The 27,402-nt window shown below is 37.6% G+C and overlaps 4 protein-coding genes across 16 annotated transcripts in view; 1 reads left to right on the top strand and 3 right to left on the bottom strand.

Moving 5' to 3' along the window:
• Window positions 1-1,536: 1,536 nt before the first annotated feature.
• LOC124308623 (mitogen-activated protein kinase kinase kinase kinase 5) lies at window positions 1,537-10,807 on the bottom strand. 11 transcript variants are annotated; one of them, XM_046771478.1, is made up of 21 exons: window positions 10,544-10,807; window positions 10,413-10,470; window positions 10,046-10,201; window positions 9,711-9,943; window positions 9,359-9,622; window positions 9,077-9,272; window positions 8,896-8,999; window positions 8,736-8,803; window positions 7,850-7,933; window positions 7,113-7,151; window positions 6,033-6,086; window positions 5,592-5,662; window positions 4,642-4,788; window positions 4,207-4,385; window positions 3,912-4,116; window positions 3,621-3,804; window positions 3,274-3,551; window positions 3,112-3,195; window positions 2,926-3,018; window positions 2,672-2,798; window positions 1,537-2,495 (listed from the first exon to the last, which is right to left on the bottom strand). In XM_046771478.1, the coding sequence occupies exons 1-21, from the start codon at window positions 10,652-10,654 to the stop codon at window positions 2,396-2,398; spliced, it is 2,835 nt and encodes a 944-aa protein (XP_046627434.1). In that variant the 5' UTR covers window positions 10,655-10,807; the 3' UTR covers window positions 1,537-2,395. The 11 variants fall into 11 exon arrangements, with proteins under 11 accessions (XP_046627434.1, XP_046627436.1, XP_046627435.1 ...); XM_046771480.1 differs by lacking the exon at window positions 6,033-6,086; XM_046771479.1 differs by lacking the exon at window positions 7,113-7,151.
• A 668-nt stretch (window positions 10,808-11,475) lies between these two features.
• LOC124308626 (uncharacterized) lies at window positions 11,476-15,373 on the bottom strand. Its single transcript, XM_046771492.1, has 8 exons — window positions 15,237-15,373; window positions 14,915-15,061; window positions 13,987-14,621; window positions 13,376-13,620; window positions 13,063-13,204; window positions 12,688-12,856; window positions 12,115-12,600; window positions 11,476-11,992 (listed from the first exon to the last, which is right to left on the bottom strand). Exons 1-8 carry the CDS (start codon window positions 15,245-15,247, stop codon window positions 11,809-11,811), a joined length of 2,019 nt encoding a protein of 672 aa, XP_046627448.1. The 5' UTR covers window positions 15,248-15,373; the 3' UTR covers window positions 11,476-11,808.
• Window positions 15,374-19,622: 4,249 nt separating this feature from the next.
• Window positions 19,623-24,842, bottom strand: LOC124308625 (uncharacterized). Of its 2 annotated transcripts, none has more exons than XM_046771490.1 (8): window positions 24,656-24,842; window positions 24,335-24,481; window positions 22,019-22,653; window positions 21,428-21,654; window positions 21,081-21,222; window positions 20,718-20,883; window positions 20,158-20,643; window positions 19,623-19,998 (listed from the first exon to the last, which is right to left on the bottom strand). In XM_046771490.1, exons 1-8 carry the CDS (start codon window positions 24,664-24,666, stop codon window positions 19,767-19,769), a joined length of 2,046 nt encoding a protein of 681 aa, XP_046627446.1. In that variant the 5' UTR covers window positions 24,667-24,842; the 3' UTR covers window positions 19,623-19,766. The 2 variants fall into 2 exon arrangements, with proteins under 2 accessions (XP_046627446.1, XP_046627447.1); XM_046771491.1 differs by having other exon boundaries at window positions 19,858-19,998; window positions 20,171-20,643.
• Window positions 24,843-26,862: 2,020 nt separating this feature from the next.
• LOC124308337 (band 4.1-like protein 4A) overlaps window positions 26,863-27,402 on the top strand; it is a 53,672-nt gene continuing 53,132 nt past the window's right edge. The window contains exon 1 of one of the 2 annotated variants that reach the window (XM_046770939.1): window positions 26,863-27,082. The gene's annotated coding sequence lies outside the window, so the exon portion shown is untranslated. Of the gene's footprint in view, window positions 27,095-27,402 lie in introns of both variants that reach the window. The other variant, XM_046770938.1, reaches the window with a different exon arrangement.

Raw genomic sequence — 27,402 nt, 5'->3', positions numbered from 1 at the left:
AGTGATGATGATGATGATGATGATAATAATAATATTAATAGTAATAATTAATTACAACCATAATAACGATATAAATAAATGAATTTCAAACCCGAATTCTACGTCTTGGTTTTTCTTCTCCTTTCCTGACTTCAAATTTTTACTGCCATGGGAAGACATAGTTTTTTTTGTCGACATTTTCGTTAATTTTTTTTTTTTTCTTAAATCAAAAAAAGTTTAGCAGCAAAAACGATACAATATTTGCCCAACTTTAAACATGCATGACAGACACAATTTTACACTAATACTTTGATTAATGCAAAGTTTGATTGAGTATTTTTTTTTCTCAATTTGGTGTTTACGACACGAGGTAAGTTACTTGAGTTACTATATTACATAATTATTACAGCTGCTATTTCTTTCTCGTTGTCATGATTCTTATTTGTAACGTCTTTCGCTCAAAACAAACAATCGCGTTATATTCTTTCCAAACATTACAAGTTTATCACCCGTTACCGTGAGATATTAATCAGAGACAAAGATCTATGAATAATCGATTTTATTCTAAATGCAAATTGAATGAAATAAAGGGGATAATAACGCGATATATTTATTTTGCATTCTTAACCGACAACGAGTTGGCTAGATTGTAAAATATTTATATTCAATTACTAATCAAGAGACAGCGTCTTACCTCAAGAAAAACTATCCGCACTACCAAACTTGGTAATTATAAATACACTTTAGCAACTTACATTGGCATGCTGGACACTTCGAAAGCAAACGTGCATTGTAATTTTTAATCTATATATTACACGAAACTTTATGGCTCAAACGATGTAGGAATTGTTTCTTTTTTTTTTCCTTTTTCTTCAAATTTCTAATCAATTGTTGAGATGGAAGTGCCAATGAATGGCGTGTCGTGTTCAAGATTATTGTATCCTACATCATTTTCGCATGCACGGCCGTTATGCGTTAATATTTTATGTATAATTTAGCATGAAAGTGTAAGCAGTCAATCCTTACGTACGTAATAAATGAATGAAATATTTTTAATATAGTATAATACTTTCTTCATTTTTCTTGCATTGTATTTACATCGCAAAATTGTCAATCCGAAAACTTCTGTAAAAGTTCTATGAACTAGTTTAGCTCCATTCTTTTAAAGGGATTGAATTACGTCGGCAAAAAATTTCGTATTACATTTTATAATAAAAACTTTGGTTAGCAACAACCTAAGAGTACAAGACTAGACGAAAGAGCATTTAACGACAAAGATTTGTCTCTTCTTATTGAACTTACTAATCGATCTGGGTGTGGATGTGTGGACATGTGTGTGGCTGTGTATGCGTATGCATACATATATTATATATATATATGTATATGTATATATAGTGTATGCATTTTCTTTGTCGTCCAATTTTTTCATCCGGTACTCTTTGATTGTCTTATTAGATATTTACGCACTTAGCAACAAGAAAATACACAACTTCAATAAGGATTTAATAGTAATTATCCCGCTCTTGAAGCTGATCACATCACATTACTTTGATCTACAGGTTATTAGCTTATTCTTTCTTTCTTTTTTTTTTTCCACGAACATGCGATAATCTCCATTTGTTACTGTATGTAATAATGATATATTCATCGCAGAACACTCGAGAAAAATGTATGCACGTCGTTGTCGACGAGTAAACAAAACATTCACGTTTATTTTAAGGAGTGTTTCACTTGGTTAAATAATAATAACAATGATGATTATGATGATGATGATGATGATGATGATGATGATGATGATGATGATGATGATGACTACGATGACGATTATGAATAATAATAATAACTATGCTACTATTCTAGCCATCAAACAGTATACCATAGGGACTGTGAAGAGATTTTACAACCAACGTGTGTTTATTTTCAATAAACCAAAGGGATGCTCGATCTTGCCGTAAAGATTCAATTGCAAGCTTCAGATGCAGTAAAACTTTTTTTTCGATTGTATACATGATTGGTTTTGCGATATACATACTATAAACAATATTATGTACACTGTATACATACCTTAGACTAATACATTTTATGCAAACGATTATAGGTAATTTGTTACGTTGACTACGTTAGAAAAGCACAAAACAATACCTGCTAATTTGTGCCTTCTCGAGATTGAATTCAAGTTAACAGGGGAAATTCAAACGCATTACTTCACTGAATTGCAACTCTCGAAGAAAAAGATTATCAAAGACATTTGTGTGAATGAGATTTCAAAGATTTTTACATCTCAGCAACAGTCGCTATGGTTCACGGTGTATTAGGATCAAATTATTTGAATGAGTTTTGGCTGACAGAAACGACTTATTTTTTATATGCTATGGGCGTGCAACTTGTAATTCAAATAAATTGGCTAGGTGCTAGACTAATAGCTGGCTTCGTGTCCCGCGAGTATATACAAATCTGCCCCTTCGGACTCCGTCAAGGTTCCTGTGTGAACCAAATGGCTCTCCAGCATCACAACCCTGTTCAAAGTACACATATCACGAGTTAGTTATTGCTCCTCGTCTCTCAGAATGAAAACAACAAAGACAACGTGAAAAAAAACGGACAAGTTCATAAAGCGAAGAGTCTTTCTGATGAAACATCGACAATGCAAGATAATGAAATAATGTATGGATTAACATTGCTTCCTACTTACTTGTCAGATCCAAGTAACCTGTACGTTCTACTTGGATCAACGATTTCTTGAGTTATATCGCCATTTTTAAAACTCCTTCCTTGCATGCCGTGTTTATGGAATGCTAATACGCTGTCCGGTAAACAAACTGGAAATTCAAAAACCAAGAGTGTATTAAAACGGCTTGAAATTTTTATTTTTCATTTCCAACCGATTCGATGTTTCGAAATCGATATTTCTGATCCGTCATTTCATTTGTAATTCTTCATACTTACTGATAGATTCGATTTGAAAATGAAATTGGAGCTCCGAGATCTGCTTTTTGCTTACTCTTGGATTCCCTACAAGCGTCACTACCTTAATTAAATCTGAAATAATTGATAAAATGTTTGATAATCTCAACGTCGTGAGCGATTATGGTCAATGTTTGGTTTTCTTCCCTGCGATAAGGAGAAACTTACTGTCATAGCATACTAAGATCGCGTCTTTTTCGAGCTGCGTTACATTTATTACTTGAAGGTTCTCTCTCCTTGGAATAACGGTGGCTGCGAAATGAAAGATATAATCAACCAGTAAAGATATTTAGCTGGTGAAATAATACACGAACTCGAAGCAGGGCTTACCTGAGCCATCCATGTCTTCCAATTCGTCGCTATGGAACCAGCTTGCTCCGGAATTCATGTTGACCAAATCTAGTTTTAATTTATTCTGTTGATACGCCTGCTTCACCGACACACATACCATCGGATATTCCATCTCCGGAGTAATAACCATCTCGAATACATTCAGAGGTGACGGTAATGTGCAATCAAAGTGTTTCAATAGCATAAATTTGTTAAGCGGATCGTACCACTGCATTAAAAATATTCCCGCAGGCATAGCTCCACAGAGGTATTTATACCTAGACCGAAATACGGTTGTGTAAAAAAATATTGATATTCAAAGCAAAATCATTTTATTTGACATTTACCCGTTATAAGGATTGCGACCTACGCAACATTTCGAACACCCCTTTGTGTCCGGAACTTTGGTGGTCAGAGCGAATTTCCTCGGCACTAATCTCTCGGGTATTCTGTTCATATGCAACGAAAACCTGTGCGTTTGTTTGCTTTGCATTGCCAAAAGGTCGTGCCTGTACAGCTGAGGAGTTTTGCCTGAAATTTCAAAGCATTGAAGGCTCAATTTTTCAGAAACTCACTCTCCATCGAAAACTTGCTACTACTGTAAGTGGAGCGAGACAGTCCGAGTCGAGTATACCAACCAGATAAGGACATGAGGACGTCCTTAATGACATACATCCAAATAGTTCGTCTTGGATACAGCTGATCGATAGCAGTTTCGTGTAATTCGTTCAGATTCAAGTTGTAGATTCCTTCTTCGGCAGCTATGAGTAAGTGCTGATCCCTCGTGTCCGGGTGAATCCAACTTGCTGTACAATGTATCCTCAATGGACAGCCATTGAATACCTGTTCAAAAAAGTTCATCATTCTCATAGAACACTCGAAAAATATTGTGTGCAAAGCAAAAAGGTTAGAAAAATGGGCCGCGTAACATACCTTCGAAAAACACGCTCCCATGTGCACTTTTGGTGTCGGAGGAAGCCCGTTGCTCACAGGCCGTGGCGGTGTATGCCTCTTCCTATCCCTTCGCCGAGGAGGTATGGGAGGTGTGTCCGTCAAGAGATCGGGTCCCACTCCCTCGCCCTCCCCATTTCCAGGTGCTTCGTTACCATCCCCTAGAATTGGAATTGAACAATCGAGCGATCCGAGATCCAATTGACATTCGATACTAATTTTGGAACATCATCCTTTTTCTTTAACGATACATACAGTGTGAAGTAAGACAGACATTTTTGGTTCAACTTTGATGTAAAATAAGTTAGGGTAACATCGGTTAAGCAATATAAGGCTGTGGTAACAAAATGGCAATGGCGTTCTTTCATATATCCACAAAGCTATGACGTGACTGAAATTGATCAAGCGTGCTCCTACCATTGGACCTTGGCAGGTCATCTCTCGGTGCACTGTCCGAGAGCGATCGCTGACGTTGTCCGCTAACAGCTGCCAAGGAAAGGGAGCCACTCACCAAGCTGTACAACTCATCCACAGAGCTGTGACGTCTAGGACTCGCTTGCGATCCTACGCACCCAACCTACTCTGTACACTACTACCTAACGTTAAACGATACAGGAGAGAGGCCTTTTGACTGGCAATAATATGAAACGCAATCTAACCACCGGAATCCTTAGGCATGAGGAAACTTGTGATAGTTTTCTGGCTAAATTATAAAAAATTTGTTCGGCGTTAAGTCAGATTAGCTTTTCGTTGATAAATGCTCTTTTTTTTATGTGGTTTTAAATCATTAGGATGCTCTGATTTTTCTATTCTTGAATCTCTTGCCTAAGCTCGAAGAGTCAGAGCAATACTGTACCAGAACTTACTCGTCCTCCAGCACGGTTGCTCGTACAGCATTCTGAACTTTTTTAACATTGATTCCTTTAGTTTTAGCTTTTTCATAGTATAAAAATTCATACAAGTTTCAAATAACTGGTAACTTCTAAGAAGGTAGGAAAAGTGTAAATGCGTTGTGTAAAGGCTAACTTGCACTTGGCCAATCTAAACAGTGAAAAAAATTTATGAAAAAGCTTACCCTCTGTCGATTATCAAAAGTGACTAATAATACTCCCACTTCTAGTTCTAATAGAATCCAAACAACAACGACACAACACGATTTCAAACAAATACAAATATACATACAATAATTCAACAAACACCAAATTACGAGATAAAAAAAAAAAAGATTCATTTTTTCTTGCTTTAGTTCGAATAATTCCTCCTCCCAAAAGATCTAACAGTTATTGAAATATTTTAAACTGATTCACTGTTTTATTCAGTAACTTGGCTACTTGTTAGAATGTGGAAAGATGTGTTTTAATTCTCACCAGTCACGTTGTTATAGTAGTCCCGATGTACCTCACAGTCACCTGACGATTCTCCAAGAGGCAGAGTGGCTCTGAAAAAACAAATTCAACACTCATGAGATGTTAACTGATCGAGTCACAACCGTTGATCGCATTTAAATACACAGCTTGTAGATTATCAGCAAGTTAGTGGAAAGAAAAGACAAAACCGAATGAAGTATGAATAACGTACACCGTGAAATAATGACTGCCTTGAAGATATGAAAGAGCTATTAAATAAGGTCGTAGTAGTACTTGTAGTATTCTTATGAGAGTGTTAGAAAATGTGTTTAGGAATTCGTTAGGACGTGCAAGTTTTTCTTCAGTGATTTCGCTAAGGTATGTATGTACAGCGATGTCGATTCTAAGAATAGCAACGTTTGATGTCAACTACTGTTGTATGATAGCATTTTAGTTACTTACTGCAGGGAATATAGCTGATCGCAATGCCCAGCAACCATCGACATTGCATTCCCCCTGCACACAGGAAATACGAGGTCACACACGCGAGAGAAAAACTATCTGTTGTTTCATTTTTTTGTTTTTTTTTTTCATATTCTTTTTCTTTTCGTATTCTTGCCCACTATAATCTTTTCCTGTATACCATCGTTCATCGTCAAGCACTCAAGTCTCATTTCCTGCTGCCTATGTATTTCATCTAATTCATGTTCGTATGTGTGATTTAAAACTAATTTGGCTAGCACACATCGCGTTTTGTTGAAAATTGTCAAGAGTTGGTGTAAGATCTAATGGCAGTACATAATCTTTAATATAGACTACCGATATAAAGTATATGAAATTTTAAAGACATGAAATTTATTATTATTTGAGTATCGGTAGGGGATTGGGAAAAATCACTAATTCAATCAGGTTCTAAGCGGTTTTATTTTACGTCCACCACCAGCATAGGTAGCGCGAAAGCTTGGAGGTAAAAAAAAAAGATAAACTAATTTTCGTGCAACAATCCTGATACGTACATCAAGTAAATACTGTACCTTGAAACAAGCTCATATTGCATTTACATTATTTTCTCGCAATAAGATCAACGACTCATGCTGTAATAAATTGGAAGCTGTTATGAAAGTAAAACAAGACTTGTACCGAATTAATACTCTAATGACCGAAGTAAGTCTCTTACAAGGTATTTCAGACGAATGAAGCTTTCGAAAGGAGATTTTCTACAAACGATGGATGTCAAGTAGGTACTGTTTAATGATGCAAGCGCTTTTGTTTCAGTTATTAAATTGATAATATTACTTTGATGCTGTGATTCGTATTGGATTTTCAACTTTAAAAAGAAACACTAACAATAAGTTACTAAATGCAGCACTTTTCTCAGTTTATCAACTTGAAGGATTTCAGTAACACATGACAAAAACAGCAAATGATCGCGCAAGGCGTTAAAATGTGTATATGATAAGATAAAAATTTAAAAAAAAAATTAAAAACAGGAAGCATGAGTGCAAGGTGCAAGATGCAAGGGAAAAGGTTACCTGCCAATACCTTAGCAACAACTCCTCATCAATGTACTGCAATAGACTCCTGTTGGGAGAAATTATTACAATTACAAACTGATAAAAAGAAATTAACGTTACGTTGGAAACGACAAAATTTTAGTAATGAAATTAGTTAATCAATCAGGTTACGCAGGAATACGAGTGGCTGCATGATTAAGTACAGTGAGCCGATTCCTACCCTATAAGTTCGACAGGTTTATACGGTATGTAGCAGATTTACCAGTGGTGTTATCCATTCAAGTTAAATGACATGGAATGATCCTATAAAATCAAACCAATACTACGGGTATGTTATAACATATAGTATCAAACAAAGTTTAGATGTCTCAACACTACGCAATAAGAAGTGTAGTTGACATGTAAAATATATCAGAGATTATAATTTTTTAAATTATGTTAGCACGAGAACTCTGATAAAGATTCTTAAAAAAATGCTAACCACTAATCGATCATGCCCGTGCACATGCTGGATTTTTCAATATTTACTGATTGTTGTGTTTCGCATACTTTAAAATTTTTCAGGTATTGGGTATTATCGTTATAAGAACCAACTCCGATTTAGAGAAAGCATTTTTATTCAGAAGCTCTGTACTTGTGGTTTTTTTTTTGTTTGTGTTATCAAATATTTCGTTATCACCTGAAAGAGGTTTTGTGTTTTTTTTTTTTTTTTTGACAAATTTATAGGCACCTTCACACCAAGCGAAACTCTTTCTTGCCAATTACCTGAGGCTCATATGAAAAATCTCGGTGCCTGTTTTGCTTCGACGTGACAGTCTACTATCGGTTGTGACTCTAGCTCCATGCTTACTGTTACAGAAAAGAAAAGCTTAGCCCTGACGAATAATTTTGGAAACTCTTTTGCCACATTCATACTCAGCAAGATGATGTAGAGTATCGTAGTTTTCTAGGTTCAAATATTCTATTGACATGTTGAATAATTTAAACTACGATCAAGATACAAAAAGCATAAGCAAGCGTGCTAGTTTCAATCTTTGGAACATTCAATAGAAAAAACAGTAAGTGGATGTATTAAAAATTACGAATATGGTTGGTCGAATTATCGATTTGCAAATATCGAACCAAACAAAAGTATTGTTTTTATTTATACACAGAGCATCTACTCTCGTTCAACGTTCACTAGAGCAAGTGGGATATATATTGTATATATATATATATATATATATATATACCTATACCTATAATCTATGCAGTGTTAGTGAAAATTACCATTTGATAAAGATGAAGTACTTGTATGCAATGATTTGAATGATCTGTCAATGATGAGAGTATGTTTGTGCAGGAAATGGATATGTTCACCAGAATATTTTATGGCTCGGACAAATCTGTGTATCATAGAAAATTGAGAAATTCTCAGCAAATGAATAATTGTCGGCTAAAATCTCAGCACTCTCAGCATTTGCTAAAAATCACTGCAATTATCATGTACATTTCAGATGGTGAGTAATTGAAAGATTAACACAAGTTAGTGGAAATGAACGAGTAACATCAAACCCGATTTCGAACTTTTGTTGAATCTGTAGTTTGAATGTAGAATAACAAGTACCTAGACACCGCATGATAGGTTACATAAGAAGGAAAAATAACTCACTTTTCTGGGACATCTTCGAACGCAGTTCCTATTCCACAATCCGGATGCACGTCACAATTATGTACAGTCTGTAGAGAACAAAAGAACACGCATAGATATGGAAATTTAGTTTACTATCGCATTTTTGTCAATTATAGACAGTGCAAAAACATTCTGTTACCTTGACGTTGTTCATGATGTCTATGATATCCCAGGCGGGATTACTATCTACAGAAGGGGCTACTGATTCTCTCTGTAACGTATCCTCACCTAAATTTATTCGATCTGCAAAAAATCGTATTTTATGAGCAAAAATTTCTGTCGATCAACGTACAGTTTTCAAATGGTAGTATCAATTTTACCATCGCTATCTAACTGTGGAATGGGACTTTTTGGTCGGGATCTGGCAGTGTGCCGTGACGCTATACGCTGGGGGACGTTTGGTACCGCACCGTCATCGTCGGGTTCAAGTTCTGTGAACATGTGACTTGGATTCGATACTTTTTGGAGCAATTCCAAAGCCAGTCTTTTACTCATATCACCTTGGAAAAAGGCGTGCTGTAAATTTGTAATATACATAGAAAATTTAACATGAAATTTGAGTACACTCTTATACCAAAAAGCGCAACATTTTTTGATATTACCTGCAATAATTTATCCGCCGTCGGTCTTTTCTTAGGATTTTTAGTCAGAGCAACTTTGACAAAATTGTGAAACGTCGGACTCCACTTATCCCTATCTTTCAACGTTGGGGGCTTGAAGCCAGATTTTGACATGAGAAAAAGCGCTCTCATAGGGTGCAGATCAAACATAGGAGGTTGTAGCTCTGCCAGCTCGATAGCTGTTATTCCACAAGCCCAAATATCACAGAGCTGATTATAACCACCCTTCCTCTCAACAGCTGCAACCTGGTTGAGGCGATAATATATTTTAAACAAACACAAGTATGTGGATAATTGATTGAAGCTGTTCAAGTGTAATATATCTAAAAGGTACCTCAGGCGCCATCCAGTACGGTGTTCCTATGAAACTTTTTCTCTTGTTTATCGTAGCTGTGATTTGAGCAGATACGCCAAAATCTGCAAGTTTTACATCCCCGTTCTCCGTGAGCAGTATATTCGCACCTTTGATATCTCTGTGCATCTTTCCTTTCTCGTGGAGATAGGATAGCCCAAGTAGCGTCTCTCTGCACATGTAAGCTATCTGAATCTCCGAGAGTGGTCCAGTAACTAGAAATACGTGACAAAAAATATTTATCGAATATCAGGTATTTTCCATTGTAAGACATCAGATTCATTCACGTGGGAACGTAAAACACCAATATTACTTACTGTGGTATATGTCTTGGAGAGAACCACCCCCGCAGTACTCCATGCAAATCCATAGTTTATCCCTTCTAAGATAGCTTCCGTAGTACGCGATGATATTGGGATGCTTGCAGTCTTTCATCATTAAGATTTCTTGTTGAATAATTGCAAAATCATCCCCTAGAGAATAAACATAATACAAGTTGTAAGCAAATGTGACGACGGTGACGTTTGAGTGAAATGGTGAATAATGGTCGTGAACGTCGAGTGTCTCATCTGACAATAGCCAGGGATGATACAATAGGTGAGAATAGCAGAGATGGGGTGACGAGGAGGTGACGAGGAGTTGAGAGTCTATTAAGAGTCTGTCTTGAATGGCAGATTGACCTACCTGGCTCGAGTTTGATAACCTTGATAGCAGCGAGATCGTTCATGGAAAGTCTTTTTGCCTGAAAGATAAAGTCGTATGAAGTTTGGGAAGGAAAGGATCGACGAATTTAGCTAAATGTAGCCGGTAATAACCTTATAAACGTCGCCGTAGGTACCACTGCCTATCCTCTGTATCAGTTCGTATTCATCCTGCGGATTTCGTCGACTTATATCACTGGACAACGCGTTCACGTTACCTGCCATACCGTTTTATTAGTAAATTAACACTAGATTCGACAAGTCGTACCTAACATCTAAAAAAATCGCTAATATTACAAAGTAAAAACACATTTGATAACGAGGATGTCACTTCTGTCGAAACGTCGCCATTGTTCACAACAGCTCTGAACTTTGCCGCGAACGTATTGCGAGAGATTCGAGCGTCGAGATCTCTCGAGGAGCCCAATACCCCAAATCCCCTTTCGATTGAAGCTAACTTCTCGTCAAGGCTCGTATATTTCCCACCCACTGATGTATACCAGTAATATTTGGCATCGCACTGTCACTGATCGCTATTTGTCACGACGATCATAACCACAGTCGTTGGTTGGTAAAATCCATCGACATATAGTACTCTCACCTGTGCTGTTCCGCATAATTTTCGATAAAACTGGGAAAAACCAGACAGATTAATTTGTAAGTTATGTCGACCGGCGGCATATTCGACGCGATATCTTAAATGATAAAAATATCAGTACGGCCAGAGTGATAATTGCATCGAATTGCTTGTCGGTTGATCTTTACGTTCCACCAATTTTGTACTTTTTAATTCACAGTTTAGCGATAAATCTGCCGGATGTGTATTTTTCTAGCGCCTAAACTATCGATAGCGAAAGGTCATGTCCATGGAGAAGTATTTTTCAAAATGCCAAGAACTACAAAATATAAAAAATCCAGATGATTTCGCTGAACCCCAAATCCTATAAGATGATTGCGGGGTTCTCCGATGACTTAGATCTTAGATTAGTATTATACGCTGTGACACTTAAGCCGCATTATTTTACATTCCAGTGTATTTACGTACGTACATTGGAGAACGAGAGTCGTGATTTTTTGAATTTCTAACAGGAGTCTGCAAACGAAATAAATACAGAGATTCAGATTGAAAATTAATAGTCATTGAACCATGTGTTATTTATGTGTCTTACACGTGTCTGGGTAATACTTGAAACATCAGTATTACGCGAAATATATACTTATTGATTGAATATAAAATTTATCGAACATACCTGTGTGTTTCTGTACAAAATATAAGACAAACAGTTATACATTTATAGTATATTATATATTATATAATATATATTTTATATTATATATTATATAATATATATTATACATTTTAGAAAGAATAATTTAGTTTAGATATTCGCCCAAAAATGATTTTCAAAACTAAATAAAGGATAAATGAGTCTGCAGTTAAAGTCGTACCAAGGTGGGTACTCGTGAAGAATAACATCTACATTCGGAGAATCGTGGCGGATACCGTAGTTTGGTAAGAGTACTTCGAACTGAAAATCTGGACGATTCAGTTCACCCCTTATTCTGCAATAGACAGAAAAAATGAAGTTAAAAAGAAAAAAAAAAAAAACAAACAATGAAGAGTACAAACGACACGAAACAATAATTCTACAATGCAAAAACAATAATAAACGTATTATTTTCACCTGCGTAACCGAGTGACCAAGTAGCACAAATATAAATTACGAGTCGTTGTCCAAATGTTGGTATACTTGAATTTATTTAACAGCGTGCAAGTCCGGAGTAGATGGTACATCGATGCCATCATACGCGCATAATCCTCTCCTCTCTCGTAAAACTCCATTTCAATACGTTCAAGCTTTAGATTGTTGGTAAGAGCCATAAGCACTTCATGCGCTCCGAATACTTGGTCGTCTTCAAAGAAGAATTCCCTGATATTGCGACAATGTCTCAGCATTTCTGCCAGATCCCTCATGTACGTTCTGGAATGGCCCGTTGTTCCCAGATGCACTAGCACCAATGTCTCCAGGTTTACACAGTGTTTTCCAACATCGATCAAAAACTGTCCGTCGTGGACGGGTACAAAAGCCAAACGTAGGGCTGTGAGATTCCGCCACTGCGAAATATGCAACAGAGCATCGAAGTCCCAGGTCTCGAGTAGTGGGTCCGCGCTGAAAAAAAGTAAATATTGCTCGTTTCACAATTCGCGTATCAGGCATACGTAATTGAATTATAAAATATTGAAGATCAGTTCTTACTGTCCCCAATAACAAATCGTCAGATCCCTAAGTAGCGGCGTGTTTTCTACAAGAATTTTAAAAGAACTATCGTGCGGTCCTCCGGCCGCTACATCCTGCAACGCGGCAGGTGCGCCACTACCTTCCTTAGTAAGGCGCCTCGGCAAGTATTGCGCTCCCTGAGTTCTATCTGCGTAGATTCAAAAATAATGAGTTTTTTCATAGTTCACTCTTACTAGTGAATACAACTTTTACGTACGCAATATATGCATATATCATCTCTTCTATTGACGAATCGATAATCGAGCTCCATGATTTAACGTTTATTGCGGCAATCTGCTTTGCACAAAAATACATATGCGCGTCGTTGACGAATATTATGAAATTTCACTTTACCTTTCGATCTTAGAATTCGACATAGAAAAAGGTTTCTCAAGTTTGGAAATGCGGATGCCACTAAATGGATATCACAATGCGTGTCAATGTCATGCTCCAAGTACAACAAAGATATCTGGTACTCGGGATCTTTCAGCAGCCGCTGAAACGTGAACGAAACAATGTTATGATTCAATTGAATTGGTGACTCATTTTTTGCTTGTTTTTGAAATATAAATACTGTGACTATTAATATACCGGGACATTACGCGAATGCGCACCATAAGGGTTCTTGTGGTGCACGTCCACGTAATATCTCGATATACGATTCTACCTTTGCCTCGTCAATCCTCAATGCGAGTGGCCAGCTACTTGGGGTTGCTGACGAATGTACGGCTGTTCTTCGTAAACAACAGAAATCCTTTGGTGCCCTTTCATGGGTGAGTCTTATTGCTTCTCGCACCAAACATTCCGAAAGCACAGACCATGTATGTGGGAAATTATCAGGAGGACGGCGATGTGGAACATTGTTTGCCACTCGCGTTTTTCGTAGTTGATGACAAATTTCGATATTTTTTTCTGAAATCACAAGTTGATCTTATTTTCACGAGTCAATAACGATATTTCAAGAATTTGAGTAATGGAAAAACTGTGCTTTCTTTCCTTCCAATCGGATGCAATCATCTTTTCAGAGTTAGTACTTGGCTGAAATATTGACGTGATTTCCAGTACACAAATTGTAAAATTTGAAAATCGTCAACTGATAAGAACTTTATTTGAAAGACTCTGATTTATCAGATTTTTCATGACCATCATATTATATATCAATTTTTGGACAGAGATCACTAAAAAATGATAATAACAGTCCTTTACCTCAGACTAAAATAAAAAAATTGGATGTCTATGAACGTAAAAAAATAAAAAACAAAGTTTGTTGAAACATACCAAGATAGAATCCTTTGAGTCCAAGATCACTACCAATCGTTTGAAAATCTGTCCATTGATTCAGATCCGGAACCATATTAACAATATGTCTATATATTGTGCGATGCACATTCCATCCATGAGCTTGAACAATCTTAAGCTTCTTCAGTTTATCATGGCCATACAGGGGCCACGAAATCAGTTTTAGTTTCCCGTCTCGGGGTGGCAATGCTATTATACGGAGCTCCACGAGTTCATTACAGTTCCATTGTAAAGTAGGAAAAAAATTGATGGAATAAACGCTCACTTTTACTGCCAAATATTTGAGCCGGCCGAACGGGGTTCGCAGAATGTCAATAGAGTGGGACACATCTTCAATCCCATCGGGCCAATCAAAAGACAGCCTTTTAAGATTTATCAGCAATTCAAGCAAAGATACCAACTGTTGAAGGTCTCTGAATCTACGTCCGAGTATATTAACATCGACCAGGTTCACTGCTCTGCCAATCGTGTTGTTCATAATTTGTCCTGGCCTCATCCAACTTACATTGCTTACATTCACTTTACGGATATACTGATTCACGGTTTCACTCTCAAAATATTCCCATACATCTGCGACTGTTGTTATCAATCCAATTCGTGAAAAATCCAAATTCCTGAACGAATCGAAATTAAGATAGAGAAAACTGGACAAGATTAATTACTGCATAAATTTGTGGTCATATGTTATGAAGGGTGAATGGTTTCATATAAAACAAACAGAGTTGTCTGAAGCGCGAAAACTCTGCGCGAACTTATCAATATGTTTCAGCACTAATCTACTCCTCCTTCACCAGTTGGAGTAGGAGGTATACTGTATCTCGTTAAAACTACTTTTTTCTTAGAAACGTACAAAGTATTGTAAACGAGAGTAATTGATTTTTTTACAGGCACACTACAGTAGACTCACCTCAATAATTCCATATCACCGAATACAAGTTCTTCAAATGTTCTGCAAGTCCTCGCTAATCTAAGACGTTCTTTGGGGTTGAAATAGAGAAAAATTCTCACGATGATTTCTCGTGGGAGATCAAATATGTTGGTGACTCGTGACCCACTGTAATAAAGTATAAATGTGGTTCTCTTGTCGTGATTTATCATGTATCTCAAAATTTAATGCACACACGAGGGAACCGTAAAGATTTTTCGGGCTCATTTTTTTTTGGGATTGTATTATTCTAGACTGACAAAAATTTGTCTTCAACAAATAAATATCTGGAATGATGACACACCCGACGTCCATTTTGACGACAATTGCACACGATCGGAAAAATATTATTGCCGCCTGTGCAACTGGCAGAGAGTTCGAACGAATCCTTCTTCTTCCTCAACTACGAGCAGAATAAGCTCAACTGTTAAGTACTGTGTATGCAAAAACTCTGAATTTTCGTAGCAGCGACGACCTTCATCCTCCCACTACCCGTAAGAATCGTGTCACGTGATCGTTATGGTTTTAACCAACCAGAGTTCCATTGCCCGACATTTCAATGTGTTCGCGATTAGTTTCTTTTTTTTAGCTAGGTCAACTTGATCAACACATTCAGCCATGTAAACACCATTTCGAAAACCGTTGACGTTGCTTTGTTGCTTTCGATTGGAAATACAGTAAGTCACGAGTATATCTGATACGTACAATATACATACATGTATAGAGGTATTCCACACCTTGCGCAGGAAATGTCTCAACCCTCTGACACGAAATAGGTTTTTCGCGCTAGATTGTTGAAGAAAATTTTGCGCGCAACGGACAACGGGCACAAGTTTTATTGCTAATCAAACAAGGCAAATATCATTTACGTGATTTGAATATTGCTCCAGGTTTACCAACTAAACTTTGCCGTTCCTGAGGAGAAGAATGAATAAATTTTACATTCCTGAGGACGGGACTCAATAAATTTGACCACTAAAAAATACATTTAATTTGGAATCAATGAAGAAATTTGATATCTTCCTCGAAATTGATGAACGATGATATTTCCATGCGTTCATTTACAGCCACTGGTATATAATCCATAAATTACGCCCAAAAAATTAAACAAAATCAAATTATAATTCTGCGTATCCAACATATCTACATTTTGATCAAATGTACGGCTACATAAACGACTTGGAATTTTATCCGAGCACAAATCAAAATGAATTTCGGCAATTGAACCGACGGATTTCTCCGCGGTTTTTCAGTCGGCCGACTGCATCCACTGCGCTATGTTTTATTCAATTTTTCACCACCAATAAGTGATTATAGTGATAATTAAACTGTTTCTTAAGATGATTAACAATGAGAGGCTGTGCCCAAGTTCTCGTCGTGGTAAACATATTGTTTGATTTCCATTTCTACGTAGATCGACGGACACGCATTTATTTATAATTACTCTGCCTTTATTTAAATCGAGATGTACGTACCCATATTCGTGGCGGTTTCGTTAATCAAAGTCTCATTTTCAAAGTAATTCATACCCTCGCATAATATGAGACCGTTACCGTACAGAGGGAATTTGAATTTATACCGCATTTGGAAAAACAAAAGACGATCCGAGTGATGCTGCAGCGAACTTCAGTTCCTTTTTCCGCCGTCCGCGTTCGGAACGTTGGTCGCGGCGGTTTGTAGATTCGAAATTTCTACGTCCGTAAAATGGCATAAGCATGTGCTGTAATTACACACGGGTTGTTCATTCGCCCAATTAACTCGGGCAACAATCTTCCAGCAACGACGAGATACGTGGACGGAGTATGAATATTCATTTTGATTCGCGGAGGGAGGGTTGAAGAAAAAGAGGACGCCGATCGAACCTGATATAAATTTCTGTTCGCAAATCCTTTCGAGTGAATGCGAATTTCACTATCGAAGTATGTATTCGTTTGTAATAATTATCGGCGTACAACTGTAGGTGGACGAAGTTCGTAAATTGTGAAACGACTCGGTGGATGCGTTTTCTCGGTAGAGAATAATGTGCTCAACTTTCAACGGTTTTTCTGGCGGACTGCGTGACGTCACCAGTCACAGCGAACAGTTGACGAGCGATCGAGTCGCCATAATGACCGCGATCGGTTATCAACGCTGCGTGATTCTTTTACTGCGATTCCGTGGATTTTAAGCGTAAACTTGGTGCTTCTGAGGTGACGACGTGTGCAAATCGGACACCGACGTTGCTATGGGCTTAATTATAGCCCGGGCGAGCTGTCGATATCTGCCGGTTGGGTTATTTCCATTTGTCAAACCTGTACCGCGTAAGTATGTGATATTCCATTTCGGAACGCAGTTTCGTTCGTCATTCTTGCGATAAAAAGTTGAAGAATGTGTCGAAAACGCGTGTCGAACTCTCGATCTGGTTCATCCGCGACGTATTTGTCAGTCATAACCTCTCGAATACCAAATATATATCAAAGAAAGCATTCAACAGGTTCACGATAGCTCGGACCGAAGTATGTACCCAATAGCTTCAGTTTAAACAGTGTCGAACCAAGTGCTGTGCAGGTGTAAAATGACTTCGTATAAATATATAATTATAATATTGTGTATGACTGCTGGCTGTGAGCTGTTGAGCTGTGTTTACGATCAATGGTGCCATTACTGAGGACACGTCAAGTGGATTAATTCATTAGGATGTCATGGACACCCTGCGGATTATACATCCTGCTACAACCTGATACCGCAATAGTGAGTCTCGATGTAACGTATATTTTAATAATATTTCATGTATGTACGTAATATTTTTCATGCAATTAGTATACCATATCCCTCACAGCGTCAATCGATCGGAGAAATTTCAATTGATCGTTGTTGTAAAACGTTGGATGCGAAATGAAGCAGGCTGTGGATACGCTGAATCAGACCTGCAATCGTTCGAACGGGTAAAACGCTACGCGTTCGCGCGTTTCACTTGCGCCCGAAGACGTCGCGCCGACGAGGATCGCCTGCCGCCATGCTGCGCTTGCCATTTCCTTTCCTCTTACTTTTCTTTGCCCCGCCGCTGTGCGCGATGGCCGAAAATACGCGAGAAATCACACGTGCTGTGATTTCGTTCAATTTTCGACTTTAGTCTCTCGCGCTTAAACTGCTCCGTGCGAGTGATGCAGCGTATAATTTATATAGTGTTTAAATAGTCGTAGTCTTACATCAGATATCCACATACGATGTGGTTATTGTACCAAATGGTCACTAATTTTTAAATGTAAAAACGCGTGAAACTACGGGAATGTAATTTGAAGAATTTCGGAGGCGAAAAAAAATCTCTTCGAGTGGTAATCACAATGTATTTTCCGGTTTGTTTGTAAATTGTATAGGAATAATGTACGCAGATTGACATTTTGCAATATAAACAAATTATTATTATCATTATTATTGCGGTATACAGTTAAATAATCTTTATTATACACATTTTAATACAAATTTCAACAAATTGATGATACAGAATTCAGAAGACGGCTTCTTCATTACATTTCGCATTCCGTGTAATTTATCAAATTCATCGAACAGTGATAGTGTGACGCATTTCACGTATGTTGTCGAATCACTGTCAAATCATTGTCCCAAACTTTTACAAACTCCGCTCACGTGAGAACGATAATAATAGATATTCATACAAGGGCACTGAATCTAGTTAGGAAGACGAATGTGCAGTCAGTGCTGGATAACTTTGAAATTTGAAATTTCTATCCGGTACATGAGCAATTTTTCATACCTCATCTACGCATCGCCTGAATTAACTTTAGGACAATTATCTACATACGAGTCGTAACTTAGTACCCATAGCATTCTCGACGAATTATACGTTTGAAATAAATCGGTATTGTTATTTTTGTCCCAATGGATTCTACTATCGAACAAAAAAAAAAATAACTTTACAACGCAATTCCTTCTCTCTACTAGCATGTGCAATGAGGAGTAAAAAATAATAATATCAAGTTTGTGAGAACAAGTTCAATATCAGCTTCTACGACCTTCCATCTGTTTCTGTGACCTTCTACTGACTTGCAGAGTGTTCTTCCTATTCTATATGCTTCTATAAGCTTCTACGGGCTGGATTGTCATATTGATTTGCTAAAACGTTTCAGCTTCGTATTGCGGGCATATTTTGTATACGTGGTGCCTTGTGCATACGGCACAGGTTACGTCGACCGGCGGCGAATTCGATCTGATATCTCAAACGAAAAAAATGTCAATACGGCCGAAATGATAATTGTTTTGAATTGCTCGTCGATTGTACTTTACGTTTCACCAATTTTGTTCTTTGTAATTCACAGTTTGGCGATAAATCTGATGCAAAACCTGAGTGACCAATTTGTATATTACGTCGACGAGTAACAGAATTGAAACGAAATCTCAGAGGAAAGTAAATAAATTAGATCGTGAATCTGATACCAGATATTCACTTAAAATAATACACATAACAGCCTGAAAAAAGGGGTAGAAAGTTGATGACATGGACCTGTTAGAATTAGTTACGGTGCCACTTCAGCCGCATTCTTTTACATTCCAGTGTGTATTGAAGAACGAGAGACTTAATTTTCTTGAATTTCTAGAAGTAGTCTGCAAGCAAGATGAACGCAGATATTGAAATTGAAAAATAGAAGGTATTCAACCGGAAATTATTTATCTAAGTACTACTTGAAACAATAGGCGCAATATATATTCATTGATTGAAAGTAACATTTATCGAACGTACTTATGTGTTTGTGTACAAAATATAAGACAAATGGGTTTATATTTATAGTATGTTATACATTATATATTATAAATAGTATATCTTAGAAGGAATAAATTATTGCAGCGTTCCTCCGAATACATTATTTTTATAAATAAGTAGAGGAAAAATAATCCTACAGGTCAGCTCGTTCAGCTTACGACAATTAAAGTACCAAGGTGGGCACGCTTCATGAATAATGTCTATATTTTCTAAAAATTCGCCGTCAGGACCAAAGATTACAATATCCTTGCAAAAAGGATTAACCACTTCAAATTGAAATTCCGGACGATTCAGTTCACCCTTTATTCTGCAACAAACGGAAATTATACTCTGAGAATATGTCCTCTGAGAAATCGCGCTAAGATATGAATTTTAAAAAAACAATGAAGAATCCAAACAATACGAAGCAGTGATTCTACAGTACAAAAAAAAAAAAAAAAATAAATAACAAACGTTTTATTTTTACCTGCGTAACTCACCGACCAAGTAGTTCCGATATAAAACACGATCCATTGTCCATACGTTGGTATACTTAAATTTATTCAACATCTTGCAATTGTAAAGTAGATGTTCCATCGATACGACTAAACGCGGGAGATTTTCTCTTTCTTCGCAAAACAATATATCGACACTTTCGAGCTTTGGGTTGCAGCTAAGGGAGGTAAGCAAGTTAAACACTCCGAAGATATCCTCTTCTGAAAATGAAAATTCCCTTATATTACGACATCGCGTTAGCATGTCTGACACATCGTTCATGTAGCTTATGGACTGGCCCGTCTTTGCCAGATCTATTAGCACTAATATCTGCAGGTTTTCACAGTTTTTTCCAATCTCGACCAAAAATCTTCCATCTAAGATAGGTACGTAGGCCAAACGTAAGGCTGTGAGATGTCGCCAGCGCGCAATGTGAAGCAGAGAATCCAAGTCCCACGCCTCGGGTTGTGGTTCTTCGCTGAAACAGAGTGAACACCGTTCGTTTCATAATTCGTAGTAGACACAAATGAAACATCGAAGATTGGTCCTTACTTTTCCGTGAAACAAATCGTCAGATCCCTAAGTTGGGGTGTGTTGTCTATTAGAATTCGGAAAGAATGTTCGCGACTTCCAGCCAATTCATCCCGCGACGTGCTAGCTGCGCCACTGTCTCGGCTAGCAAGACGTCTCGGCAATAATTCCCTTCCCCGAACTCGCTCTGTTTAAATCCAAAAATAATGAGTTTTTTCATGGTTAACTCTTGCTAGTGAATTCTATTTTCATATGTACAATATACATATACCATCACTACTTTTGACAAATTGATAATCGGACTTCGTGATTTAATGTTTATTCCGGCAATTTGGTTTGCATGAGAATATTTACGTCGTTCACGAATAGGAAATTCCATTATACCTGGCGCTTTCAGGATTCGATATAAAATAAGATCGCGCAAGTTTGGGAATGCGAATCCCACTAAATGCACATCACAATACGCTTCGATGTCATGTTCCAAGTTCAAGAAAGTTATCTGATACCCGGGATCTTTCAGCAGCCGCTGAAACGAGAATGAAACAAAGGTGTGATTCGATTAAATTGAATGAGTCGTCATTTACTTGTTTTTGAAATATGAATACTATAACTATTAACATACCGGGACATTACGCGAATGCGCACCATAAGGACCCCCGGCTAAACTCGGAGCCGCTCCGAGTGGTTCTTGCGGTGCACATCCACGTAATATGCCCGATACATGATTCTACCTTTGCCTCTTCAACCCTCAAGGCGAGTGGCAAGCTATTGGCGATTGACGCTGCATCTGCGCCTGTTCTTCGGAAGCAACAGAAGTCCTTTGGTACCTTTTCATAGTTGAGTTTGACTGCTTCTTGCACCAAAGATTCCGAAAGCACAGACCACAAGACTGGAAAATTCTCAATATTGTTTGCCACTCGCGTACTTAGTAATTGATCAGAAATATCCAGATTTTTTTCTGAAATCACAAGTTGATCTTATTTTCACGAGTCAATAACGATATTTCAAGAATTTGAGTAATGGAAAAACTGTGCTTTCTTTCCTTCCAATCGGATGCAATCATCTTTTCAGAGTTAGTACTTGGCTGAAATACTGACGTGATTTCCAGTACACAAATTGTAAAATTTGAAAATCGTCAACTGATAAGAACTTTATTTGAAAGACTGATTTATCAGATTTTTCGTGACTGTCAAATTATATAACAATTTTTGGACACAGAACACTAAAAAGTGATAATAACAGTCCTTTTCTTCAGACTGAAATAAAGAAATTGGATGTCTATAGACGCGAAAAAGAACAGGATAAAGTTTGTGAAAACATACCAAGATAGAATCCTCTGTTTGCAAAATCAGTACCAATCATTTGAAAATCTGTCCACTGAGTTAGGTCCGGAAGCATATTAATAATGTGTCTGTATATTGTGCGATGCACATCCCATCCATGAGCTTGAACAATCTTAAGCTTTTTCAGTTTATTGTGGCAGTACAAACGCCACGAATTCTGTTTTAGTTCATGGTCCTGGGATGGCAACGCTATTACACGGAGATCCACGAGCTCATTACAGCAGAATTGTACAGTAGGAAAAAAATTGATGGAATAAACGCGCATTCTTGCTATCAAATAATTGAGTTTGCCGAACGGGGTTTTCATAACATCAATGGAAAAGTCCACATCTTCATCCGGCTCGGGCCAATCAAGAATCAGCTTTTTAACATGTATCAGCAGTGCAAGAAAAGATCCCAACTGTCGAACGTCTTCGAATCTAATTCCCATTACATTAACATCGACCAGGTTCACTGCTTTGCCAATCGTGTTGCGTAACATCTCACCTGGCCTCATCCAAAATATACTGCTTATATTCACTTTACGGATAAACTTGTTCCTAGTTTCATTCGTAAAATATACTTGGACATCTTCCATTGTTGTTAGCCATCCATTTCGTGAAAAATCCAAATCCCTGAATACATGGAAATTAAGATATGCAAAAATGGATGAGATTAATTACCACACAAAGCTGTGTAAAGGGTGAATGGTTTCGTATAAAAAAAAAATGAATAAAAAATTATCTGAACCGCACACTCTGCGAACTGTACCAACTTGTCAAAATACTTCAGCACTAATCTGCTCCTCTATCAACAAATACAGCAGTAGATGTACCGAATTTTGTTACACTCAGAGAAAATTGTGGTTGTCGTTACCATAAAAAATAGTATGCTCAGGGGACAATACGAATTTATAGTTAATAGAACTTATTGCATTATGTTGTTCCGAACTATGAACTCATCGTTACATCTGACAAAAGTTGTATGGTTAACGGTACAATAATGAAGACCTGACCATGTTTAAACATTAGTGCGATAAACGTGATAAACTTGTCGTTACTCGATTTATAATTTGGAAATTCAATACAGAAATTGTAGATTTCAGTTTGTTAACTTTTACCATACGAGTTGAGTAGCTTCATCGTAAATGTATAGTAAAACTGGAATGAAAAAAAATTGATGAGGAACTCGTAGATAATTCATCTCAATGATTTTTCGTGAGCGCAGACACCATTTTGACAACTTATCATTAGCTGCAGTCGTTGAAAATGCATTTTGGATCGATTGAAACATAGCGCATTATCTTTTCCTTACCGGGGCTCAAACCCCTTTCGCTCGCAATGTTCGGATTATAAGTCGGGCGCCCTACCTACTACGCCAAACTCTCTTATGAGAATCTATGACGTTATTTGATTGATAATACAATGTACGGCCCATGCGGACATGACGGGTACAGTCACTGAAAACTGATCAATAAGATTATTCCATTTATCAAGTGAATTCAGCAGAATTTTTAGTAAATTCCAAGTACCGTAAATGAAATTTCCAAATATACCTGATACATTTACTGCACAATGAAGTAAATTCAAAATACCCTTTTGCGTGTTTCCAACTAAGTTAAGCAAAATGACAAAATTTTAATGCACATTTATCGAGAATGCTTAGTAATTCACTTTATAACACGAAATTTGTAATTCAACTACAATTTTGTGTTGTAAATGGGTCGTAGATTTTCAAATATTTTCAACAGTTTATGTTTAGTTGTTGAAACTATGTTCGTAGCATCTTGTCTGAATAATTACCGTATTAGCGTTAACCATATTTAGGTCGAGTCAAACTATGTATGGTGCATTCAACTATGACAAAAGTTGCAGGAATCATCTCGGGTGGTCTAAATACTTATCCGTAAATAGTTGATTATAAATTAGTTAATTGAACCATAACTATATACTATCGAAGACTACAGAACAGAGTTTACCACACTATACGAATATAATCCTGATGAACATCCGTGTATGGTGAAAATTATAACAAAAAATATAGTTAATTGTACGATTATTATAGTCCCTTTGACGTTCTTGGATCAACTAGAAGTGTGTGGTAAAATTAACATTGTGTTTATAGTGCGCTAAACGATAATTTGAATAAATTCTACTATAAAAATTATCTTCCCGACTATAATATTTTAAGTATACAGATTTTTAACTATATGCGCAAATTTTTCTCTCAGTGTAAAACCAGCTTTTTCTTGAAAACGAACAGAGCACTATAAACGCGAATAGTTAATTTCTTTCAGGCATAATACAGTAGACTCACCTCAATAATTCCGCATCATCGAGTACAAGATTTCTAAATTTTGTACAAGTCTTCGCCAATGCCAGACGTTCTCTGGCATTAAAATAGAGAAAAATATTCACGAGCATTTCATGCGGAACACTGAATATGTTGGTGACTCCTGACCCACTGTAATAAAGTATAAATGTGGTTCTCTTGTCGTGATTTATCATATATCTCAAAACTTAATGCACACATGAGGGAACCGTAAAGATTTTTCGGGCTCATTTTTTTTGGGATTGTATTATTCTAGACTGACTAAAATTTGTTTTCAACAAATGAATATCTGGAATGATGACACACCCGACGTCCATTTTGACGACAATTGCACACGATCGGAAAATAATTATTGCAGCCTGTGCAACTGGAAGAGAGTTCGAACGAATCCTTCTTCTTCCTCAACTACGAGCAGAATAAGCTCAACTATTAAGTATTGTGTATGCAAAAACTCTGAATTTTCGTAGCAGCGACGAACTTCATCCTCCCACTACCCGCAAGAATCGTGTCACGTGATCGTTATGGTTTTAACCAACCAGAGTTCCATTGCCCGACATTTCAATGTGTTCGCGATTGGTTTTTTTTTTTTTGCTAGGTCAACTTGATCAACACATTCAGCCATGTAAACACCATTTCGAAAACCGTTGACGTTGCTTTGTTGCTTTCGCTTGGAAATACAGTAAGTCACGAGTACATCTGATACGTACAATATACATACATGTATAGAGGTATTCCACACCTTGCGCAGGAAATGTCTCAACCCTCTGACACGAAATAGGTTTTTCGCGCTAGATTGTTGAAGAAAATTTTGCGCGCAACGGATAACGGGCATAAGTTTTATTGCTAATCAAACAAGGCAAATATCATTTATGTGATTTGAATATTACTCCAGGTTTACCAACTAAACTTTGCCGTTCCTGAGCAGAAGAATGAATAAATTTTACATTCCTGAGGACGGGACTGAATAAATTTGACCACTAAAAAATACATTCAATTTGGAATCAATGAAGAAATTTGATATCTTCCTCGAAATTGATGAACGGTGATATTTCCATGCGTCCATTTACAGCCACTGGTATATAATCCATACATTACGCCCCAAAAATTAAACAAAATCAAATTCTAATTCTGCGTATCCAACATATCTACATTTTGATCGAATGTACGGCTACATAAACGACTTGGAATTTTATCCGAGCACAAATCAAAATGAATTTCGGCAATTGAACGGACGGATTTCTCCGCGGTTTTTCAGTCGGCCGACTGCATCCACTGCGCTATGTTTTATTCAATTTTTCACCACCAATAAGTGATTATAGTGATAATTGAACTGTTTCGTAAGATGATTAACAATGAGAGGCTGTGCCCAAGTTCTCGTCGTGGTAAACATATTGTTTGATTTCCATTTCTACGTAGATCGACGGACACGCATTTATTTATAATTACTCTGCCTTTATTTAAATCGAGATGTACGTACCCATATTCGTGGCGGTTTCGTTAATCAAAGTCTCATTTTCAAAGTAATTCATACCCTCGCATAATATGAGACCGTTACCGTACAGAGGGAATTTGAATTTATACCGCATTTGGAAAAACAAAAGACGATCCGAGTGATGCTGCAGCGAACTTCAGTTCCTTTTTCCGCCGTCCGCGTTCGGAACGTTGGTCGCGGCGGTTTGTAGATTCGAAATTTCTACGTCCGTAAAATGGCATAAGCATGTGCTGTAATTACACACGGGTTGCTCATTCGCCCAATTAACTCGGGCAACAATCTTCCAGCAACGACGAGATACGTGGACGGAGTATGAATATTCATTTTGATTCGCGGAGGGAGGGTTGAAGAAAAAGAGGACGCCGATCGAACCTGATATAAATTTCTGTTCGCAAATCCTTTCGAGTGAATGCGAATTTCACTATCGAAGTATGTATTCGTTTGTAATAATTATCGGCGTACAACTGTAGGTGGACGAAGTTCGTAAATTGTGAAACGACTCGGTGGATGCGTTTTCTCGGTAGAGAATAATGTGCTCAACTTTCAACGGTTTTTCTGGCGGGACTGCGTGACGTCACCAGTCACAGCGAACAGTTGACGAGCGATCGAGTCGCCATAATGACCGCGATCGGTTATCAACGCTGCGTGATTCTTTTACTGCGATTCCGTGGATTTTAAGCGTAAACTTGGTGCTTCTGAGGTGACGACGTGTGCAAATTGGACACCGACGTTGTTATGGGCTTAATTATAGCCCGGGCGAGCTGTCGAAATCTGCCGGTTGGGTTATTTCCATTTGTCAAACCTGTACCGCGTAAGTATGTGATATTCCATTTCGGAACGCAGTTTCGTTCGTCATTCTTGCGATAAAAAGTTGAAGAATGTGTCGAAAACGCGTGTCGAACTCTCGATCTGGTTCATCCGCGACGTATTTGTCAGTCATAACCTCTCGAATACCAAATATATATCAAAGAAAGCATTCAACAGATTCACGATAGCTCGGACCGAAGTATGTACCCAATAGCTTCAGTTTAAACAGTGTCGAACCAAGTGCTGTGCAGGTGTAAAATGACTTCGTATAAATATATAATTATAATATTGTGTATGACTGCTGGCTGTGAGCTGTTGAGCTGTGTTTACGATCAATGGTGCCATTACTGAGGACACGTCAAGTGGATTAATTCATTAGGATGTCATGGACACCCTGCGGATTATACATCCTGCTACAACCTGATACCGCAATAGTGAGTCTCGATGTAACGTATATTTTAATAATATTTTATGTATGTACGTAATATTTTTCATGCAATTAGTATACCATATCCCTCACAGCGTCAATCGATCGGAGAAATTTCAATTGATCGTTGTTGTAAAACGTTGGATGCGAAATGAAGCAGGCTGCGGATACGCTGAATCAGACCTGCAATCGTTCGAACGGGTAAAACGCTACGCGTTCGCGCGTTTCACTTGCGCCCGAAGACGTCGCGCCGACGAGGATCGCCTGCCGCCATGCTGCGCTTGCCATTTCCTTTCCTCTTACTTTTCTTTGCCCCGCCGCTGTGCG

The sequence above is a fragment of the Neodiprion virginianus genome, chromosome 7, assembly GCF_021901495.1.
Source record: "Neodiprion virginianus isolate iyNeoVirg1 chromosome 7, iyNeoVirg1.1, whole genome shotgun sequence".
NCBI lineage: Eukaryota > Metazoa > Arthropoda > Insecta > Hymenoptera > Diprionidae > Neodiprion > Neodiprion virginianus.
This window is presented reverse-complemented; position numbering and strand designations above follow the sequence as displayed.

Bases quoted from the DNA above. Each gene is read 5' to 3' on its own strand.
- LOC124308623 (XM_046771478.1), bottom strand. From the start codon at position 10,654: ATGGCAGGTAACGTGAACGCGTTGTCCAGTGATATAAGTCGACGAAAT. The intron at 10,202-10,412 runs GTAGGTCAATCT...TTTATTCTCTAG, and splicing joins GGTTATCAAACTCGAGCCAG to GGGATGATTTTGCAATTATT. The intron at 9,000-9,076 runs GTAAAATTGATA...GATTTTTTGCAG, and splicing joins TCCACAGTTAGATAGCGATG to ATCGAATAAATTTAGGTGAG.
- LOC124308626 (XM_046771492.1), bottom strand. The intron at 13,621-13,986 runs GTATGTTTCAAC...TTGTGATTTCAG, and splicing joins ACTCAAAGGATTCTATCTTG to AAAAAAATATCGAAATTTGT. The intron at 13,205-13,375 runs GTAGAATCGTAT...TTCACGTTTCAG, and splicing joins TGAGGATTGACGAGGCAAAG to CGGCTGCTGAAAGATCCCGA.
- LOC124308625 (XM_046771490.1), bottom strand. The intron at 20,884-21,080 runs GTATAATGGAAT...GGATTTAAACAG, and splicing joins TCGAATCCTGAAAGCGCCAG to AGCGAGTTCGGGGAAGGGAA. The intron at 19,999-20,157 runs GTAAAAATAAAA...CGTTTGTTGCAG, and splicing joins TTGGTCGGTGAGTTACGCAG to AATAAAGGGTGAACTGAATC.